The 23,761-nt window shown below is 37.3% G+C and overlaps 1 protein-coding gene across 2 annotated transcripts; it reads right to left on the bottom strand.

Moving 5' to 3' along the window:
• Positions 1-255: 255 nt before the first annotated feature.
• On the bottom strand, positions 256-23,465 carry LOC108991140. Of its 2 annotated transcripts, none has more exons than XM_018965292.2 (10): positions 23,220-23,465; positions 22,405-22,504; positions 22,127-22,231; positions 21,761-21,838; positions 21,052-21,107; positions 20,318-20,375; positions 2,700-2,825; positions 2,492-2,587; positions 1,170-1,241; positions 256-556 (listed from the first exon to the last, which is right to left on the bottom strand). In XM_018965292.2, exons 1-10 carry the CDS (start codon positions 23,318-23,320, stop codon positions 494-496), a joined length of 855 nt encoding a protein of 284 aa, XP_018820837.1. In that variant the 5' UTR covers positions 23,321-23,465; the 3' UTR covers positions 256-493. The 2 variants fall into 2 exon arrangements, with proteins under 2 accessions (XP_018820837.1, XP_018820846.1); XM_018965301.2 differs by having other exon boundaries at positions 22,405-22,524; positions 23,220-23,277.
• Between the last annotated feature and the right edge of the window lie 296 nt (positions 23,466-23,761).

A 23,761-nucleotide genomic window follows, 5' to 3' on the forward strand; every position in this document is an offset into this window, starting at 1 on the left:
GGGTGCAAACTCAAATTGCCACGGTAAATGCTGCAACCACCATAGGTGTAGGTAACCATGGCTGATATTTAGATTGGTAAAGGGTAAAAAGAGAGTTTCAGAACAACGAGAACGAAAAAGATGAGGCTACGGAAAGTTTGGATTTTCATTTTTCTGATGTAGCAGAATTGTCAAGGTGTGGATGTGCACAAGCCTGCAAAGAGCATTTTTGGATGAGCAAAAACAAGCAGATATGCGTTTCATTTGCGCTACAAGTCTACAACAGCAGGAAGAACTTTCTAATAAGATAACATTATTCTACATGGAATTTAAATGCTAGAACTTGAATCACTTTCCTTCTTCACTCAAAAAATTTAGTTGCTCATGTAACAAAATTTGAACTCAAAACGATATCTAATTTGGTTATCCAAAGACAAGATGCCATAAAATTAGAGCCTCATTTAACCAGTTATATTGTTGCTGCATGGTTTTCCTCAATCTCTTCAAAGATTCTTCATCTGTAATACGATGCCATAATATAGAGCATGACTGCCGTTGAAGTGGTGATTAATAGCTCCTGATCATACATAAAAAGTCAAATGCGGACAACAATCAGCCGTTAGACAGGAGGAAAGAAAATGGAAATGCTGACCAATTGCAGAAAAATTGAGTTCGGCATCGCTTGCTCGATCATTTAAGCCATCCAGGAGCAGATTTAGGACGTGATGGTGGCAATGTATATGTATAGGCAGAATTCTACCTCGTGTGAAGGTTAGACTCAAAAACAACTCACGTGCCAAAAATTTGGTACATTTTTAAACGAACCTATAAAAGATTAGGATGCTTCTCATAGTCCACAAATATAGATTATGTATCTGACAAGTTCATGAAAACTATTGTTGTTATATATGGATTGGCTTAAATGCATATCCATGCACCTAAATGATTCTGTGCTTATAATAAATACTTCCAAATCTATAGTAGCAGCTTTTCTTTTTTTTTTTTCAATCGGTATTTACAGTAGGTTAACATGAATAAACTACTATTTGTTATTTCTCAAGTAATTTAGCACAAAATTAACATGCATATGCCAGTTGATAGTGACACCATGGAAAATAAATGAAGATTTATGACATATTTTCTATAGATTCAACAAAGCCTCCTTCATTTCAGTAAGTAAATGCCACTACCTGATTGTTGTAAAGAAAAGCAGGTATGTAGCCACCGACAAATTCAATCAAATTTAGAAGACCAGTGTATCCCTGCAAGAATTCAATTATGGAAGATCAGTTATAAGACCACAAGAATAGAATAAGATCTTCTTAAAGATTTTTTATATTCAACCCAAGTAAAAGCTTGAAGGGAGTTGCTAGTTTTTAATCCCCTCAGACGACTTTTTTTTTTTTTTTTTTTGGGGGGTTTTGGGGGGGGGTAAGAGTTTGCTGTATAATCTTTCATCTATGCGTTCATTACAAGCCTGTGACTCAACCAATCCATGGGTGGAGAAGTCTCATGAGTAATCAAACATTATAAGTAAAGATGGCAACTATACCCGTCATATTGAGAGATAATCAAACAAGAAGGGTGAAAAATGGAAATCTTCAATCAACAAAAAGACCACTTGCATTAATCTTGAAAAGTTACTGGTTCAATGCAAATGCTTTTAAGTTGAAAAGCATCCCTTTCAACCGCTTTCAGATCTTAGAATATAGATAAACAAGCATAGCTAAGCAAAGATTTTGCAATTTCTTTTGGCCGAGCATGCAAGAAACTTATGAAAAAGACCCTTCCATCAGAGGAAGCTAATCTGTCAAACTTGTAAGGGTTAGCATGATCTCCGCATTGTTAATTTCGGAAAGAAAATGCCTTGAATCTCACTTAAGCTTTTGTTTCTCATTTTCATAGTTATTTTTCTTTTATATGAACTTGAAAGGAAATATATATCAATCACGAGAAGCGACAAACTCATTGACAAGCTTAATGGTTGTGCAACTCTGATATCTTACAAATTAACTCATGTACATGAAGATAAGATTACAATTCAAGCCATTAATGTCGGATCCTTAATGGCTCTAAGTTTCTATTATTTTGACTATATTTTATAAACAAAAGTAAGTTTTCTTGTACGGAAATAGATAAAATATAAAAATAATCAACTTCAGCTAGTTTGTTCATGAAGTGCCCACCTAAAGAAAATATACAGTATAAGTATGTTTCTCCCTTTTCCATCTTTTTAATCTCAGTTTATCATGGATTCTGAGGTCTAACTGGAACCCCACACTAATAAGAAGGGATCCAGTAATCTATATATTATCCTGAACAGCCTGTTTACTTGGGTGTGCCTTTTACTCCTTTTAATAAAACTCTAATACTCAATAAAACAAATGACCCTGATTGGAGGGGAAAAAATAGCTGAATATTACCAGAATCCACAAATTTAGCCTTCTAACATTTTGACCTATCACCAACAGTCTAAGATATATAGAATTTTCATATAAATAATGTACCATACCAGAGATGAAACAGCAATACAGCCAAAAACTAATCCAAGAGAACGAAGCAGGCGTTTTCCCATTCGCAGTGCTCGCCCTGAATCTTCACCATCTTCCTGCAGGCAAGACCAGCTTAAACATATCCAAATTGAAACAGTAATTCAAAAGGCTTCAAACATAAATGCCAACAAGGTCTTGGCACATGGTGCCACAAGAAATAGAACTCACCGTATATGTTGGTGATGCGGGTGGTTCAAAGGCCTTCAGCTTCTCAAAAATCCGATAAACAAAAGCAAAAGCTAAAAATTGCAAAGGCTTATATTCCGCATTGCGCTTGAGAATAGTCCAAGCTGTCTGCACAAAGATAACAAAAGATGAGGATGAAAAGAAAGCCATAATTAAAAGCATGATTGACCAAGTAACTGTGAAACAGCGCAGCCGTGTAATGCCTCACATGGTTGGAACCAACTTACTAAAAGATCACCTACATATTACACCATACGATCAACTAGCTATGATTTCATGAGCTTGGGTGTAGGTGTGGGTGTTGGGTGGGAGGATGTGTTCTAGTGTCAGATCCCCTTACAACTTGGAAAATCTATAGAAGAGACAGTGGTAATGGAGTGCTATTGCATTTATAGGAGGGATGGAGAATCTGTGAATTATCTCTTACTTACTCCATCGTGAGGCAGGCATGGTCAGCACTTTGTAGCAAGTGCTTTTGGTCTCTTTGGACTAGATAATGTGGCGCCTAGATTGGTGGCTGACTTATTAGCATGCCGGAAAGGAAGATTTGAGAATGATCACAGGTCAACACACTTCTATGGAGAATGGTTTCAATTTGTTCAATGTGGTGCATATGGTGGTAAGGAACCGATCAAAGCTTCAAAGAAGATACAGAAGAACAATGTAGAAACTCAAAACTTTCCTTTTTAATACAGTATTTTTGGATGGCCGTCCACTTGTGTTTTTCTAGTTTTAGATTCTCCGGACTTTCTTTCTCTAGTTGGATGTATCTGATGTACACTCCGTACTTATATAGTGACTTTTTTTACCATTAATAAAATTCATCAAACTTGTCAAAAAAGCATGTTATGTATTTGGGTCCATATATTGCATTCAGACCTTATTTTTAAAGGATATGCAAAATATTCTCTACTCCACAAAAGTGCCGATTTGAGATATAAATTGTGATTGTAAATGTAATGGATAATATGAATTGTACATAATGATTCCATCGTGAAATAATCATGTGTGCAACACACGTCTGAAAAAAATAGAATTGGCACTTTGATCACAATTGTTTGCATTATATATCCATAACTGAGCACCTTAAAAGCTCCCTCAGGCTAGTGAAATCATAACTTGGTACCGTAGCTCTGTCCTAACATGAGGACCAACAGAAGTAGAATTTTCAATGGGAAATTGTGCTACCATTTTGGCTTTTAGCGACTACGACAATGTCTTGGCCATGGGTTATACCTTGTGGTTAGTGATTCTCAATCCCAGCAAGGGAATCACACAACCCAATCAAGAAGTGCGAAAGCTTTGACAATGAGTGAAAATGTTTTGGGAGTAGGCTTTGGTAACATTTAGGTGAATAATAATAAAATATTGCTCACATGAGACTAGAATATTACTAGCAAGTAGTATTAATACCATTATTTGTATTGTATACTGATGATTTTGTAGTAATTTGATATCCTTAGAAAACATGAGTAAAATTGTTTACATAATTTGTATATTTTACATAAAAGTTAACTGCTAGGGTATGTATTGAAGTCATGATTTAAATTTCCTAGAAATTATTGATGTTTGAAAATGCATTTTAAGTTCATATATGGTTTGACCTCATATAAGAGTTAACTATCCCCACTTACTGAGATCTCTCATTATACCATTTAACATTTGGGTCAATCGACAACTCCTTCAAGCAAATGATTTTGAAGGCATCAAGGATTTTAGACTTTTGTTTGTGAATTTTTTTTTTTTTTTTTATGAGTAAGAAATTTATTAAAAACTTATCAAAAATAAATAAATAAATTTATTAAAAAACATAATTAGGCATAGCCCAAATACACAGGAAGTGTACAAGAGAGAAACACCTAATTACAAGCTAACCCTGAAAAACAGTACAAAAGTCATTAAGACTATTCCTATCCAATACAATAACTGAAGCCCAAAGCAACAAAGTATGAAAAAAGAAAGCTCTAATCCCTTCCACCAATCATTCTCTATTCTCAAAACAGCATTTCTCTCATTCCTAATACACCACATAAGACAAAGAAATACCATCTTCCAAACGGTTGCTATTTGACAATTTCCTAGAATCCCTCTCCACACCAAGTGGTTCACCACCCTCTTAGGCATCACCCAAGCAATTCCCGCCTTAGCAAAGACCTCATCCCGCAAAGCCTTCAACACATCACAATGAAGAAGAAGATGATCCAGTGATTCACCACATCTTTTGCACATAAAGCACCAATCCATTGCAACGATAGCACACTTTCTTAACTTATCGATGGTAAGAATTTTCCCATGAGAAGCCAACCACCAGAAGAAACACCTTAAGAGGCACCTTTCATCTCCAAATATTTTTCCAAGGAAAAAAGTCAGTAGAAGAATGTGGCGCCAAGACCTTGTATAAAAAGAAGATCTAACCGAGAATTTCTTATTACCAAACTGATTCCAAAGTAATCTATCCTCCCCTCCAGAGTTTATGTTTAAAGCATAAAGCAAGCTGTAAAAATCAGAAATGTCCCCCACTTCCCAATCTTGGACATCTCTAATAAAACTTACTGACCACTGAATAAAACCAGCAGTAAGCCACGGAAGCACCTTTATTCGAAGCAATTCTGAAGAGAGAGGGGAAAACATTTTTCAAGGCCTCATCCCCACACCACAAGTCATGCCAAAAACTGATCTGGTTTTCCCCTACCCACCCAAAATCTGAAATTTCTGAAGAACTCACCCCATCCATTACGAATGAATTTCCACACTCTCACACCATATGCCCCTCTTACTTCGTTGGAGCACCAACCACTCCAAGTACTCCCATACTTGGCATCAATAACAATTCTCCAAAGAGCATCCCCTTCTTGATTATACATCCACAGCCATTTCCCTAAAAGAGCCTCATTGAAAATTTTCAGCTTTCTAATCCCCAAACCTCCCAATAAAAGAGGAGTACAAATCTTATCCCACTTAAGAAAATGGACTTTCTGCTCATTCTCCATACCACCCCACAAGAAAGCACGAAATATTCTTTCCATTCTATTAGCCACTCCTGCAGGCAAAGGAAAAAGAGATAGATAATAGGTTGGGATATTAGATAAGATGCTCTTGATTAAAGATTGGACCATGTAAATTCCCCTCTTGCAAGAGGTAAATCGACGAAGTCAAGTTCGAAAATAAGATAAAAAAAATCTGTCATTGCCTGACTGATAAAGGAATCCCCAACCTCTCACTCAGAAAACAGGTGACATTAAAGTCTCCCCCAATACACCATGGCCCATCCCACGAGCTACATAACCAGCAATCTCCTCCCAAAGGAACCTTTTATTGCTGTCCAGATTTGTAACAGCCCGCTAGAAATTCATTGAAGGAATTTCTATTGACTTTAGGAATCTCGTGAAAATCCCATAAGTTTTTACTAATCGACCTATTGCATAGGTTTTAGTCTGTCAACATAGTCAGTGTTATCACTCACTATGCTGCTAGAAATATGAGTTTTATTTATTTGAGGTGGTTAGAAGTGTCAGAATGCATTATGGTCTACGCCATTACACTCAGTGGATTATTTAGGATTTTATGGCACAATATCCTATTTTCATAATTCCGGACGAAACGTCTGTTGGAAATTGTGAAATTATTTTTAGGGGCACTTCGAGGTTAAATTTCGGTAAAAGATTTTCACTAAAGGTTAATATGAATATTTAGGAATTTTTAGTACTAAGTTTATGATTCATTTTTTCGAAGTGAATAGTAACCTCGATAAGCGCACCAATTGCAGTGTTTCGAAATCACAGTGTGGAATGTCCAAATTGGATTAGAGAAGTTTTATTTGGACACTTGGCAAGATCTTAGCCACACTTAGTGAATAATTTTAGACACTTGGCACCATAAGGAACGTTTGTTGGATTTGAAGGAATCAAGGTGTGAGATCATGTCGCTTAAGCAAAACTTTGTTTCATCTGCTCAACCAAATTGTGCCAGATCAAAGAGGTTTTCAATCCTAGTGAAATTCTAAATGGTGGGAATCCAATCGAAAGCCCAAAAGCATGGTTGAAATCGAAACCCTAAACGGTTTCCCCAAAACCCTAAAGTTGGCCTCTAAACATTTTCTAATCCGATTTCTAGCATTGTGTTTAATCACTTGATTAAATCACTTCCACATGCTATTAATCCTTCAAATTTGTGTTAGAACATCATTATCCAACCTTGTTAACCTTGAAAAATTGATTGGACCAAGTGATATTGGATTTGGGCTTGATAGCAACCCAAACCCTCTTTAAACCCCAAATTTTAGGCCCATTCGGTTTAGGCCCACTTAAGGCCCACGAATTTGGTCACCATAGGATTGCTTCATGGCTAAGTTTTGTACCCCCACTTGGCTGGCCAGATCTGTACAAGAAGGTCCTAGAAGGTTCTAGAAAGACAAAGCAAAAGGGCCACCTCACTCTTTCACTCTCACACTCCACCTTGAGAAAATATCTTGGTCTGATTTTTATGAGAAGAAAAGGCCAACCCTCAACCATTCATTCAGTCCTATCACTTTACATAGCTTGTGTAAGAAGCTCTTCAGTCCACTTCCCACGAAAAGCAGCTCTCCTTTACACTTTTCCTTCATAGAACACAAAAGACACTCTCGGACAGTTTTTCGTACCTCTTTTGAATGCCTGTTTCGAAGCTTTTGTAAGTGTTTCCTCGCAACGTTTCCTTCATAAAGTTGTTTATTTTGGAGTCTAGTTTACGTGGATATCTTATTTGTTCCATTTGGAGATCATTTGATTGGTAAAAAGTTGTTTAGACCCCAGAAAGGTCATTCTGGGCGATAAACTGGAGAGTGTGTTATATTTTGGAGTTTTTGACCAAGCTAATGAATAGATCTTGGTCCGAAATTTTTATGGAGTACTGTTAACATGTGTATATGATTATTGGTTGAGGATTTGTTGCATGATTAAAAGTTTTGGTGAAATATTTTCTTAGGTCTAGAAACTTAGAAACTGGAAGAGGAAAAACAGTTTCTGTTTTGAGAAAGTTTAAATCTTTTATGGTTTAATCTTATTCCAATGGCTTTGATATTTTTATTGGAAGATCCTAAGCATCTTATATACATGTTAGAATGTTATTTTGAAGATATTTGATGTTAGTTTCGAACATATGAAATTTTATGGAAGGAGATATTCGGTTAGGCCAAAGTGATGATGTTCTTGGCTAAATTTATGTTTTGGTTGATGTTTACCCATGTGATCTTGAGTTTGAAGCTTGGATCTGTTTTAGGACACCTTTTTGAACCATGTGATGTTTTGGTTTGAAGATCACTTCTTTATAAGTCATGGATCAAGAGGTTGATCAAAACAAGTTAGAAACAAAATTCTGTTTTGAACTTAGAAGAGAAACCAAAAAGTTCAAGTATGGTTTTAGTGATTTTGATGACTTTTGTTCATGATTCAAAACATGATTATTCTTAAGAATATGTTATGAGTGTAGTAGAAGAAAAATTTTGGTTTAATCATGAGTTTTGAGATTTGAAAGAATTACAACAAAAAGCAAAGGAAATAGCCTTTGTAAGTTTCGGCCATATAGAGTTTTGATGGTTGTGTTTAGTTTTAAATTTTTATGAATTGATATTTGAGTTTAGGACAAAATTTACATAAGGTATGTAAATTTTGGTGATTTTTGAAGTTATGATGCAAAATCCTTAAGTTAGGGGTAAAATGGTCATTTTCCCACATGTAGAGGGTAAAATGGTAATTTTACTCTAAGTTGATATTTTTCCATATTCCTAATTGTTAGTGATTAAGTTCTAATTTTTAGAAATCACTACTTTCAGTTTCCCGTGATCGCACTTGAGTTTTGTCTCGAAGCGCGAAGATCGAGGTAAGTTAGCTTTTAACTTACTATCAATTTAATGTGTATGTGTGATAAGTAAGGGAACTAAATTGTATGTATGCATGTTATCATATGTGCCATGCCAAGTCATTACATATTTATCTGTTACACAGAATTTATTCTGTCATGAATTATTCATCTGTTACACAAGATATTCTGTCACGTATTGCTATACATGCTATACATTGCAAGTATGTCATGTTAAGTTAAGTATGCCATCTGTTACATGTATTTCTTGTCATGTAATATTCATTGTCACATGTTACGCCACGTTAAGAAATGTTGTCTGTTATATGGTATGCCATGTTACGAAATGTTGCATGTTACATGTATGACATGTTATGAAATGTTCTCTGTTACATTTATGTCTCGAAGTATGTCATGTTTGTCGTCCTACGTTCATGTCACGTTATGTTACGTCAAGATTTCTGTCTTTTATGTCACGTTCATGTTACGTCACGTTACGAAATGTCATGTCTGCCAGTTAAGTCATTCATGTCAATCACGACCCTAAGCGCTAGGATGGGGTAATATCCTAGTGGAACTCCTTTGTTCACGCTGGAGTGTCTAAATAGGTGTGAAATTCCCTGGGTTGACGAAGTACAGTCAACAGGTTGCGAATGGGGCCTAATTAGCTGGTCACCGGAGCGCGCCAGGCACTAACGCCGATGGTGCCACACATTATGTTATGTGTGTCCACAGCAAGTGTGGCACAAACAGATAAGTCATGGGGCCACAACAACTGTGGAGCATGAAGTATGGGGCCACAACAACTGTGGAGCATACACTACGTGAGACACAGCAATTGTGACACGTAGAATACGTGGGGCCACAACAACTGTGGAGTACGTATTAACGCACTCACAGCTGGTATAGAAACCTGTGATGTGATGCGGTAATCGGCAGGGACACACGGCTCAAGGGGACCTGTGTAGCACCCATATGGTCACGTTAATGATTAAGTCTATTGAATAAGATTCCAAGTTCAAGTCATGTTTCACGTTATGTTACGTTCAAGTTTACGTTCAATCATGGTAATCCCATGAGACAAGAATATGTTTCAAGTTCATGTTATGTTATATTCACGTTCACGTTATGTTCCAAGTTCATGTTATGTTATGTTCACGTTTACGTTATGTTCCAAGTTCACATTTATGTTATGTCATGCTCAAGTTCAAGTTCAAATTATGCATGTTCATGTTTATGCTATGTTTCAAGTCCATGTTATGTTTCAAGTCACGTTCATGCTAAGCTTCAGTTTCAGTTTAAGTTATGCCAGTTATGTTATGTTGTATGTCAAGTTATGCCATGATTACTTATGATTTGATTTTGCATTCATGCTTTTACTGCCATGCATGCATCATTAACCTGTGTGGAAGTTTCCTGTTAACTTGCTGAGATTTGTAATCAAATCTCACTGTGGTAGTCCCAACTACCATTCCCCCCGAATGGTAGATTTTGCTACAGGATCTGAAGGAGAACTGGGAATCGACCAACTGGAAACGGTTGACTAAGCGATGGTGTGACGTAGATGGTAGTACATCAGTTACCTCAGATTACTACTTATATTTGTGGAGTTCAATCTCCAGCACTCTTTTGATCACAACCATATGGACTATTATTGTGATCTCAGTTGTTTAGTATGTCATTATGTATGAAGTATGTTTTAAGTATTTGGGATATTTCGGTTTGGTGCATAGTATTGCTAAAAAGAAAAATTATCCGCTGCGAATATTGCATAATGCTAGATGCATGTTAGGAATATTGCATCTTATATGTCATGAACGGGGGCAGGTAACCTTGTGTTGCATGTCTCGACGCTTCAAATGTCCGTCCGATCCCAAGCGGAATTTGCGGGCGTCACAGGGTGGTATCAGAGCAATACGTCTCTGGGTTTAAATCCACATGTCCTTAGGAAATGCACCAAATATTAGGCTTGAAATTTTAGTCTTTACTAGGCTTGAATTTCTTGAAGTATAAGAGATAGTATGTGGCTGTAACACGTGTACTCGTGTGATTTAGGAAGTGACATGACTCGAGGTAGGATACCTCAAAACCCTGAGGGAGTTACAAATTAGGATAATCAGAATCCCCCGATGGATGGAGGATTAGCTGAAGCCGTACGTTTGCTGACTGACATGCTTAGACAACAGCAACATCAGCAAGCACATGTACCCAGACCCGAAGTCAGGGATTGTTTGTGTGAGAAGTTCTTGATCCATCATTATCCAAACTTTTCTGGTAATGAAGAGCCACTAAAAGCCGAGAAATGGATTATGGATCTCAAAAGGACAGACGAGATCTGTGGATGTACTGAGGACCAGAAGGTTCTATATGTTGTATACCTATTCTAAGGAGAAGCTAGAATATGGTGGGATACACAAAGGCAGCTTCTAGTTAGGGAACTAGGAAGTTGGATGCTTTGTCTTGGGAGAGATTTAAGGAAGAGTTGACAATGGATTCTTCCCAGATTCTATCAAACAGCTGAAGGCGCAGCAGTTCGAGACTTTAACTCAAGGCAGTTGGACCGTAGAGTAGTACGCCGCTAAGTTTATGGTGTTAGGAAGGTTTGCACCACACTTGTTTTCTACTCAAAGGATGCAGGCACGAAAGTTTCAAGCTAGACTTCAGCCATGGATCCGTAGCCATGTAGCTTGCCTAAGAATAAAGAATTACCAAGAGTTAGTAAACGTGGCCGCGATAACAGAGGCTGTGCAGAGAGGTCTAGCGATCCAAATCAATACCGAATGAAAGAGAACTTCATTGTATGCTAGTGAAGAAAATCTAGAAATGAAGAAGATGTCTACTGGACCAGATAAGGGAGAAGGCATTGAGACTGGAAGCTCAATACTGACCACGTACCCAATATGTGGGATGTCAGGACAGAACCATGGAGGCAAGTGCAAACTTACCTTAGGACTCTGTTTCAAATGTGGCCAACCTGACCACTTGATCAGAAATTGTCCTAAAAGAGGCCAGAGAAATGGAACTGTTCCCATTGGAGATTCCAAACCAAAGCCACGACCTCCAGTACTAGCTTAAGTGTATGCAGGTACTTCTAGAGACGCAGATGCTGACGCCCCAGGAACTAAAGGAGTTGGCGCCGTCACTGGTATTTTTTCTAAGACCTCTATATTGTTAAGCTTATCTAAGGTTGATTAGATTACAATTGATGGTACTAGTACATTATTGATACTTTGGGTAAGTTAAATCATTGAGGTTTATAACTTGTACGCAGTTTGATTCAAGCGAGGCCCTATTTTTAGTGATTGTGGTATTGTACGTTTAGTTCGTACTCTGAATTGTTACCAGGTGGTAAGAGTAACATTTTTCATTAAGAGTATTTCTATTCATACCAGTGTAGATATGGAATACCTTTTAGTAGTACGAGGAAGGATATTCAAGGTTGATGAATTAGTATCCCAAGTATTTGGAGTTTGTTTTTATTCGAATGTTACAATGAAATTTGTGTTCGGAAGAGTACAGTGTGTGGGAGAAGCTTTGACCTTAGTAGGATTCACTTATGATAATAGTTTTATCCAATCGCGAATAAATGGTTTCTGCAGAAGCACCGTGTTTGTGGAAACCTAGATTGCCCTTATATTGGAGACTTTTATATGGGGAGTAAAAGCTTGTCTTAAGGATTTACGTGAGCAGTAAGAACAAATTCTTTGGATTAGAGTCAGAATAAGAGGCAACTCATGATGGATAGAAGAGCTATGTTAATCATAAGAGAGAAACTCTTGAGTTGAGGTTAATAGCTGATCGTTTATCAAGGTACCACCTAGGAGGAGGAACGATTCGTGGTGATTATGAAGGAGTAAGCTAGTCCTAGGCAGATATAATTCCTTGAGGAAATAGAGAATGTGAATTCAGTTGTGTATGGATTAAATTCTTCCAAATTGAACTGCATGAATACTTGAAGTTTTAGATTTAGAGAGTATGCTGGTACGATTTGACCTACCTTGTGGAAGGACTCCAGTACAAATTGATATGATTTGAGAGAGAAAGAGTTAAGAATGGTAGATATATATACACGTTGTGGATAATTCATTGAATAGTGAAGAGAATAGTGATTTCTTTTAAGCAAGGAGTCAGTAACCTAAAAAGTTTAGAAGTCATTAAGTTTAGGCAGTAATCTTTGGGATTGTTATGCCTTAATGTTATAGTGATAGTCTTTTTGTATAACCATGTGATGGTTATAGATAAGAATAGTGTTGACTACGAGAAGGAGGCGTTATTTCAAGAAGAACGAGACCTGCCCCTTGGGCGTGATGAGGCATCCAGTGATGGGCAATAAGTTGGTAAGCAACTTTTTCTTTTGAGCGTATTTTATGTTTGTACTTACGTCGATTTCGAGGACGAAATCTTTTTTTTAGGAGGGGAGGATGTAACAGCCCGCTAGAAATTCATTGAAGGAATTTCTATTGACTTTAGGAATCTCGTGAAAATCCCATAAGTTTTTACGAATCGACCTATTGCATAGGTTTTAGTCTGTCAACATAGTCAGTGTTATCACTCACTATGCTGCTAGAAATATGAGTTTTATTTATTTGAGGTGGTTAGAAGTGTCAGAATGCATTATGGTCTACGCCATTACACTCAGTGGATTATTTAGGATTTTATGGCACAATATCCTATTTTCATAATTCCGGACGAAACGTCTGTTGGAAATTGTGAAATTATTTTTAGGGGCACTTCGAGGTTAAATTTCGGTAAAAGATTTTCACTAAAGGTTAATATGAATATTTAGGAATTTTTAGTACTAAGTTTATGATTCACTTTTTCGAAGTGAATAGTAACCTCGATAAGCGCACCAATTGCAGTGTTTCGAAATCACAGTGTGGAATGTCCAAATTGGATTAGAGAAGTTTTATTTGGACACTTGGCAAGATCTTAGCCACACTTAGTGAATAATTTTAGACACTTGGCACCATAAGGAACGTTTGTTGGATTTGAAGGAATCAAGGTGTGAGATCATGTCGCTTAAGCAAAACTTTGTTTCATCTGCTCAACCAAATTGTGCCAGATCAAAGAGGTTTTCAATCCTAGTGAAATTCTAAATGGTGGGAATCCAATCGAAAGCCCAAAAGCATGGTTGAAATCGAAACCCTAAACGGTTTCCCCAAAACCCTAAAGTTGGCCTCTAAACCCTTTCTAATCCGATTTCTAGCATTGTGTTTAATCACTTGATTAAATCACTTCCACATGCTATTAATCCTTCAAATTTGTGTTAGAACATCATTATCCAACCTTGTTAACCTTGAAAAATTGATTGGACCAAGTGATATTGGATTTGGGCTTGATAGCAACCCAAACCCTCTTTAAACCCCAAATTTTAGGCCCATTCGGTTTAGGCCCTTTAAGGCCCACGAATTTGGTCACCATAGGATTGCTTCATGGCTAAGTTTTGTACCCCCACTTGGCTGGCCAGATCTGTACAAGAAGGTCCTAGAAGGTTCTAGAAAGACAAAGCAAAAGGGCCACCTCACTCTTTCACTCTCACACTCCACCTTGAGAAAAGATCTTGGTCTGATTTTTATGAGAAGAAAAGGCCAACCCTCAACCATTCATTCAGTCCTATCACTTTACATAGCTTGTGTAAGAAGCTCTTCAGTCCACTTCCCACGAAAAGCAGCTCTCCTTTACACTTTTCCTTCATAGAACACAAAAGACACTCTCGGACAGTTTTTCGTACCTCTTTTGAATGCCTGTTTCGAAGCTTTTGTAAGTGTTTCCTCGCAATGTTTCCTTCATGAAAGTTGTTTATTTTGGAGTCTAGTTTACGTGGATATCTTATTTGTTCCATTTGGAGATCATTTGATTGGTAAAAAGTTGTTTAGACCCCAGAAAGGTCATTCTGGGCGATAAACTGGAGAGTGTGTTATATTTTGGAGTTTTTGACCAAGCTAATGAATAGATCTTGGTCCGAAATTTTTATGGAGTACTGTTAACATGTGTATATGATTATTGGTTGAGGATTTGTTGCATGATTAAAAGTTTTGGTGAAATATTTTCTTAGGTCTAGAAACTTAGAAACTGGAAGAGGAAAAACAGTTTCTGTTTTGAGAAAGTTTAAATCTTTTATGGTTTAATCTTATTCCAATGGCTTTGATATTTTTATTGGAAGATCCTAAGCATCTTATATACATGTTAGAATGTTATTTTGAAGATATTTGATGTTAGTTTCGAACATATGAAATTTTATGGAAGGAGATATTCGGTTAGGCCAAAGTGATGATGTTCTTGGCTAAATTTATGTTTTGGTTGATGTTTACCCATGTGATCTTGAGTTTGAAGCTTGGATCTGTTTTAGGACACCTTTTTGAACCATGTGATGTTTTGGTTTGAAGATCACTTCTTTATAAGTCATGGATCAAGAGGTTGATCAAAACAAGTTAGAAACAAAATTCTGTTTTGAACTTAGAAGAGAAACCAAAAAGTTCAAGTATGGTTTTAGTGATTTTGATGACTTTTGTTCATGATTCAAAACATGATTATTCTTAAGAATATGTTATGAGTGTAGTAGAAGAAAAATTTTGGTTTAATCATGAGTTTTGAGATTTGAAAGAATTACAACAAAAAGCAAAGGAAATAGCCTTTGTAAGTTTCGGCCATATAGAGTTTTGATGGTTGTGTTTAGTTTTAAATTTTTATGAATTGATATTTGAGTTTAGGACAAAATTTACATAAGGTATGTAAATTTTGGTGATTTTTGAAGTTATGATGCAAAATCCTTAAGTTAGGGGTAAAATGGTCATTTTCCCACATGTAGAGGGTAAAATGGTAATTTTACTCTAAGTTGATATTTTTCCATATTCCTAATTGTTAGTGATTAAGTTCTAATTTTTAGAAATCACTACTTTCAGTTTCCCGTGATCGCACTTGAGTTTTGTCTCGAAGCGCGAAGATCGAGGTAAGTTAGCTTTTAACTTACTATCAATTTAATGTGTATGTGTGATAAGTAAGGGAACTAAATTGTATGTATGCATGTTATCATATGTGCCATGCCAAGTCATTACATATTTATCTGTTACACAGAATTTATTCTGTCATGAATTATTCATCTGTTACACAAGATATTCTGTCACGTATTGCTATACATGCTATACATTGCAAGTATGTCATGTTAAGTTAAGTATGCCATCTGTTACATGTATTTCTTGTCATGTAATATTCATTGTCACATGTTACGCCACGTTAAGAAATGTTGTCTGTTATATGGTATGCCATGTTACGAAATGTTGCATGTTACATGTATGACATGTTATGAAATGTTCTCTGTTACATTTATGTCTCGAAGTATGTCATGTCTGTCGTCCTACGTTCATGTCACGTTATGTTACGTCAAGATTTCTGTCTTTTATGTCACGTTCATGTTACGTCACGTTACGAAATGTCATGTCTGCCAGTTAAGTCATTCATGTCAATCACGACCCTAAGCGCTAGGATGGGGTAATATCCTAGTGGAACTCCTTTGTTCACGCTGGAGTGTCTAAATAGGTGTGAAATTCCCTGGGTTGACGAAGTACAGTCAACAGGTTGCGAATGGGGCCTAATTAGCTGGTCACCGGAGCGCGCCAGGCACTAACGCCGATGGTGCCACACATTATGTTATGTGTGTCCACAGCAAGTGTGGCACAAACAGATAAGTCATGGGGCCACAACAACTGTGGAGCATGAAGTATGGGGCCACAACAACTGTGGAGCATACACTACGTGAGACACAGCAATTGTGACATGTAGAATACGTGGGGCCACAACAACTGTGGAGTACGTATTAACGCACTCACAGCTGGTATAGAAACCTGTGATGTGATGCGGTAATCGGCAGGGACACACGGCTCAAGGGGACCTGTGTAGCACCCATATGGTCACGTTAATGATTAAGTCTATTGAATAAGATTCCAAGTTCAAGTCATGTTTCACGTTATGTTACGTTCAAGTTTACGTTCACGCAATCATGGTAATCCCATGAGACAAGAATATGTTTCAAGTTCATGTTATGTTATATTCACGTTCACGTTATGTTCCAAGTTCATGTTATGTTATGTTCACGTTTACGTTATGTTCCAAGTTCACATTTATGTTATGTCATGCTCAAGTTCAAGTTCAAATTATGCATGTTCATGTTTATGCTATGTTTCAAGTCCATGTTATGTTTCAAGTCACGTTCATGCTAAGCTTCAGTTTCAGTTTAAGTTATGCCAGTTATGTTATGTTGTATGTCAAGTTATGCCATGATTACTTATGATTTGATTTTGCATTCATGCTTTTACTGCCATGCATGCATCATTAACCTGTGTGGAAGTTTCCTGTTAACTTGCTGAGATTTGTAATCAAATCTCACTGTGGTAGTCCCAACTACCATTCCCCCCGAATGGTAGATTTTGCTACAGGATCTGAAGGAGAACTGGGAATCGACCAACTGGAAACGGTTGACTAAGCGATGGTGTGACGTAGATGGTAGTACATCAGTTACCTCAGATTACTACTTATATTTGTGGAGTTCAATCTCCAGCACTCTTTTGATCACAACCATATGGACTATTATTGTGATCTCAGTTGTTTAGTATGTCATTATGTATAAAGTATGTTTTAAGTATTTGGGATATTTCGGTTTGGTGCATAATATTGCTAAAAAGAAAAATTATCCGCTGCGAATATTGCATAATGCTAGATGCATGTTAGGAATATTGCATCTTATATGTCATGAACGGGGGCAGGTAACCTTGTGTTGCATGTCTCGACGCTTCAAATGTCCGTCCGATCCCAAGCGGAATTTGCGGGCGTCACAAGATTAGGACCATATACACCAGCAAAAGACCACTTATAATCATCATCCAAATTTTTAAAAGAGCAGGCCACCAAATGTTCCCCAATATACTCCTCAACTAGATTAACGATTCTCGTATCCCACAGCAGAAGAATACCACCCGATACCCCTTTGGAAGCGAGATAAACCCAGCCAATGTGAAGGCATCCCCACAAACTTCTAACTATAAATCTATCTATGAACTTCAGCTTGGTCTCTTGAAGACATGATATCAGCCTTCCAGTTTCTTAGAAAGTTTTTAACATGGAGGCGCTTACCCGGATCATTCAGCCCCCTTACATTCCAAGATAAAATCTTTGGTTTCATTAATCACAGGTATTCGCCCTACCCTTATTCCTTCCTCTACTTGCACCACCTTTCCGAGCTTCATATTTAATAGAGCAAGCTAGTCTGTTTAATTACCTTTTTGTTTTGGTGTAGGAACTAGCCAAGTGAGGCTGACCCGATTCAATAACAATGAGGGCGGCTTTGAATTGATTTTCAAATCCCTCACACAAAATCCCTATGCATTCCTGTATTTCATCCACTTTTTGGAGGACCCAATCTAACTGAGGATTGGTCCAATGTGAACCTGGCAGCATAGAACATAGGGGCTTGGGTCATCCCTATCCCTTCCTCAAAGTAGGCAACACCTCCCTCTAGCTCCCTACAAACCAACTGCATTTCATACTCCTACACAAACACCTCATTCGCAGCCTCCAAGATATTCTCAAAAGGGGTAGGAACACCTTCCTCGGGCAGTCTCGAGGATACTCTCACAGACCCTTCGTTGGATCCGTCAACACCAACTAAGGGGCTACACCAATTAGGTGTGAATATTACCAAGGTGCCAACCTCAGTTTGGGGTTCCATTTGAGGTTCCCGTGTAGATATATCAACAATAGGACTTCCCTCTATGACAGACAATGTCGCCAGTTCATCTTGGCCTTCTTCCTCAGCCCAAGACCCCCTCTCATTGCCACAACCAGCATCCTCAGCTTCTACCTCCGACAAATCGACAACCAGAGGCCCACCCACTAGGTCGTCTGCTCTCGGCGATGAGTTCTGTGTATTCGTTGTCTCCTTCTGGCTTGCCCAACATTCATTCTCGGCTTCTTCCTCCATCAGAGGCATCCACCCCGGCTAGCCGTTGACTAGAAGCGCACCCACCAAGTCACTTGTTCCCAGCGGCAGAGTCTATGTGAGCATTAGTTCTTTCTGCCCCTCCTCCACTGCCCAAGAACCATTCATGATTTCTGACTCCATCGGCGGCCTCAATACCAGTAGCCCATCGCCCTAGGTTCCACCCATGAGGTCCCCTGCCCCCAGTGATGGGTTCTGCGTGGTCGACAGCCGGTGGTTGGAAGAGGACGGCGCATCTTTGCTGATGGAGTCCATTACGTGAATCGTGGGTTGTTTAGCCCGCCTGTGCTTGGGTTGTGCTTGGGCTTTACCTTTCTCGGCTCGAGTATAGTGCCTCTGGCGCGGTCCATTTCTATCCAAGCTTGATGGTGATGGGCTTAAACCCAGGCCTAAGCCCATAGTTTTATCCACCCTCTGGATCATAATATTGACCAAATTTCTCAACTATACCAATTCTTGCTTAAAAGAAGAAAGCTCATCAGACCTCTCCAAGGGTCCTCTCTCGGTCTGGGAGTCTCTTCCCATTTTGATGTTAGCTCTGTAGGCCTGAGCAGACGGCACGTCTTGTTCCTTCCTCCACAACGACTATCTTCTTTGCCTTTGAAAACCCATAATTGACCCTCACCCTTGGTACCAAAGCTGCTGCATTTTCCTGAGCATGTACCTCCTTACCATCGCAGCCAGTAGCAAGCCCCGATGACAGTACCACCTCTGCATAGGACTTAGGCAAAATATTCATCGACGCTTTCTGAGTTAGATTTTTGGACTTTTAACAAACCAACCTTTCTCCCATGTTCCAAACTATCATAAGCTTCCCTCACTGCCATCACCATTTTTCTCCACCCTTTCCCCTCCATTTCTTCAAGTATGAAATCAAAGTTTTTTTGCCACCACAGCCATATTCCACCAATGCCATTTAACGACCTTGAGCATTGGAGCATCTCTGCGCGATGTAACTTCTATTACCATCCTGTAAAGTTGCAAAAAACTCCTTGTCTCCAGTCAAGCATTCCTCAAGGGCTCAAATGAACCAGGTAGGCATCTCCAAGATCAATACTTTTGTAACCTTCCAACTTCTCTTTGTTAAGCGAATCCATTGTCTACCTTCCTCCGACAATTCGAATACCTTAGATTCTATAAGAATTTGTCTTGTGAAAACCATGATAATCACGTTATTACACACCGAGACTCATCATCAGTAAGAAAGTGTATGGAAAATAAATATATATAAGTTGGGGAAATAGTGGAAGAAGGCTAAACACAACTTGACTGAAACAGCTCATTGAGTATATAAAACCTTAACTCCTTCGGCCAATAACATACTTGATTTCCAAACCTTAACTACTTGAAAATCTCGAGATAATGAGCTCAAGCAAGGTATGAATGGTAGGAGCTTATTGAATGTATAGTGTAACAACTCAAGGAAAGCATTAGCCATATCCTATAACCCAAAAAAAATAACTAGTCAATTTGATACTCCCTTGGAATCAATTATAAAGCTTGGCTTCAACAAGTGAGTGAGCAATGTGGGACCTAGCACCCATGACTACCTTTATAACTTACTCTATATTAGTTATTCCTTTTCCCAATGTGATACTATGGAATTACATATAGCATGGCATTTACAACCTTTTGTATTTAAAACAACTGATTGACAAGTCTTAACTAATGAAAAATTGCCAAGATGCTGAATTCAAGCCAAGAATGAATGGATATCAATTTTGCCAAAAAATAAATAAACAATAAGATTATCAATCTATTTATCACTACTTACAAATACAGCAGATATTGCAATGTTGATGCGCATATCTTTGTCCTCGGACTTCGTGAACCTAAAAACATATTAGTGTTTAAACTGAGAACACTGGGAGACAAAATACAATTGTAAGATGATATGTCATGCTCGACACAAAGGCAGAGCATATATTTCACTAGAATTCTCCTGAGATAAATAAGACACAGTAAGCCAAAGGCTGAATGTTTATAAAGTTCCAAGGGGAAGTTGGAAACAAATATCACATTTCCATGAATGTACATAAGCTTCTCCATAGAAAATCATGTATGATTGTGCATGCAGCATTTTAAATCATCTGAGAAGGGAATTATTGTCACATGTATACTTTCAATAGGCAATCACACCAGCTTTTTGCCTAAGCATGCATGAGTAATTGATTTGCTTAAAGCAACGTCTAGCCAATTTATTTGAAGTTTTAATCAACTTATCATAATTTGATTCGCATAATGCTCCAGTGGGGAAACTTGGGACCTGGTGCACCATTTTGAAATTATGGACCACTCTCCAGACAAATGATAGTGCAGCCAAAGTCCATTTTTCCCACTTAAACTGGAAGGAACCTTACCCACCTACCGGCAAACAGAATTAATATAAAGGAAGAAAGGAAGTATAGGTCATAAAAATATTAAAATAAGCCAATGGTACATTTGAATATTGCAATTGATTATCAGCACTCTTCCATCATGTCACTAATTAATGAGAAAAAGATAAACCTTGGCCCCCATGGTACAATTGGCTGCTTATCAGCATATTTGATGTCCTTTGAAACCTGAATTTTAAAAGAATTTAAGATTAATCAGCATATGAGAGAAAAAAGGACAATAAATACTTAGACTAAAACTCGAAACTATTAAAGAAAAGAGCAAGTAAATAGCACTAAGTTACAATTATATGTCTCGTGATCAAGGATATTTGAGATTTTTTGCTTATATGAGTTTTTCAATAAAAACATAAAGAACATGTGGTATGAATCAAATATCGGGCGAAGAACAAGCTGCAAGTATTTAACATCGGAATGAAAATTCATATTTCCATGGATAGAAAACCTTTGAAGGAAAAATAAAATCTAGTATGATGGTATATGGTAAAGAAAATATAGATTTTTCCATAGAGAACCACAAAACAAAACTGAAAAAACAAGAAATTGGTTAGTCCTTTCAAGAAGGCACACAAAGCAATTATCATTAGGAAATTATGAAAGGTGATACAATTTTGTAGCTCTCGGATAATGACCCACAATCTCCATGCAAATCATGTAATTTTCACTCTTCAAATTGCACGCCTGGGGCAAGCCCCTTGAAAAAGATTGAGACCCACCAGAAAAAAATAATAATAAGAGGTTGACCCCGGGCTTGCATGCCTAGGGCTTGTATCCAGCATTGCTCATGAAGAATAAAACAATGTAAGTGTCATAAACTGTACCTTGAATTGACCATATGTTACACCCTTCTTGCGCTTTGTTAATTGTTCCATCATGACTTTGTCATATGCCTTCTCCAGCTGAAGAATTACACATTAGGAGCTATAAGATCCCATAACTCAGCACACAACCCCTTTCATGAGTATGAGCCAAACAATAAATTTCATTACTTGTGATACAAAAAGCCTTCTCTAACCCATAACCTATTTCTATTCCATAAAACCTTTAAAGTGCTTGATATTTTGATATCAGTATATAATTCAAGACTTTGAGGGGGAAATGCAATAAGATATACTGCCATATATCAAGAACAAGAGATCCATTTGCAACCAAATAATCTCTCACAGAGAGAAAGATATGTAACCTACTCTGGTAGCAGTTACTTCATCACCTGTCCTCTCAGCTTCCTTGCGTTTTTTTGTATATGCTGCCTTGATCATGTCAAATCCCTCAATGGGGCTCACACCAAGAACCTGAAAACCAAGATCATTAAAAATAGAGTAATGCTAGGTACAAGACCCAGATTTGGGGCTTATACAAATAGTTGTTCTTAAAGATATTACTCAATAAGTGTAAACATAAACTAAAGCAATTCCATGACTTGTAACTTTTATCTTTAGGGTGCAAACCAAGTAAAGCCATATACCTCATATGGATTTAAGTTGCTGTCTGGATTAGAACTTCCTGCAGCAGATGTAGCAGCACAAAACATCGTTCTATTTTTCTGCTGTAATGTTCTAGAAAATCTGACAAATTCCACAGCATGCTGCTGTCATAAATTGTTGAATAACAAATCAAAGTTTAAGGAATGAAAGCTTTTAGTACTTTTTTAAGATTACTATTTCTTCTTCTTTTTTCCTTGTAAACAAGCTTATTATTTACATATGACATACAGCCAACCCCCAAAAAATTAAATCCTTCCACTCAAGAAACGAGATGCAATCAGTCGAGCTGACTTATTTCAAGCCGATAAAAAGTTTCCTCATAAAACTCTCAAACCTGAACATAAAACTTCTTTCACGGTAGTAAAAGAACACAATTAGTACTTGAATATTAGAGTTTAATTACTAAGGACACAAATTACAGAATAAGTATATAATATTTAATTATGTAATCATCCTCACTTGAGCCTCACACAACTAATTTGCTTTACAAAAAAACAACAACTAATCTTGAAGTTTGTATTTGAAGGAAAAAAAAAAAAAAACTGAATCCCAAAATACAAGTGCCCATTTCTTTCAACAGTTAGTTAGTAGTCCCTTAATTAAAAAACAAAAGAAAATACCACAATTTCAGCTTACTTTTACTGAAAATGCTCTAACAGCTTACAATATAGTTCAGTTTGTTTTGGCCACCGGGCGACTACTGGAAAAGAAACGTACTTTCCATTCCAAATAGCTTAGCCTAATCAAACATCTCTCTAAAACCGAAAAAAAAAATATTGTAAAAGAAAGCAATTACCTAACGTGCGAGGGTGGAAAGTTTGAGACTTTAGGCCGCAAATTCCATTGGGAAAAGTGTAATTTAGGGAAGTGTAAGTCAGTGGAGACTGCGAACGCCATTCCTGTGACTCTTCCTGTCTGAGAAAAATGGAAGGTTTAGAATTTGTATATAAAGGTTTTAGTACTAGGGTCTGGACTGAAAGGGTTGGGCGTTAGAGATGTGGGCATTGAGGGTTGGTAATCTGGAAGTACCGCTTGCGAGGCTTTGATTTTTTATTTTTTCTTTCGAAGTACATAATCCGTTCCGAAATTAATATCTTTCCACGAGATTTAGGACTGCTTTGAATTCAAGACTAAAATTTTAAATTTTAAAATTTTTTATTTTTTTATTATAATTTTTTTAAATTTTTATATGAAATAAAATAAATAATTCAATTTTTTTAAATTACAAAATAAAAATAATATTAAAAAATATATTCTAATTATATTTTATTTAATTTTTTAACTTTAATATCAATTCATCTCATTTCTAAAAACAAACAAGACAATTTTATCGTTTTT

This window comes from Juglans regia, chromosome 8 (genome assembly GCF_001411555.2).
Source record: "Juglans regia cultivar Chandler chromosome 8, Walnut 2.0, whole genome shotgun sequence".
In the NCBI taxonomy this organism is placed as follows: Eukaryota; Viridiplantae; Streptophyta; class Magnoliopsida; order Fagales; family Juglandaceae; genus Juglans; species Juglans regia.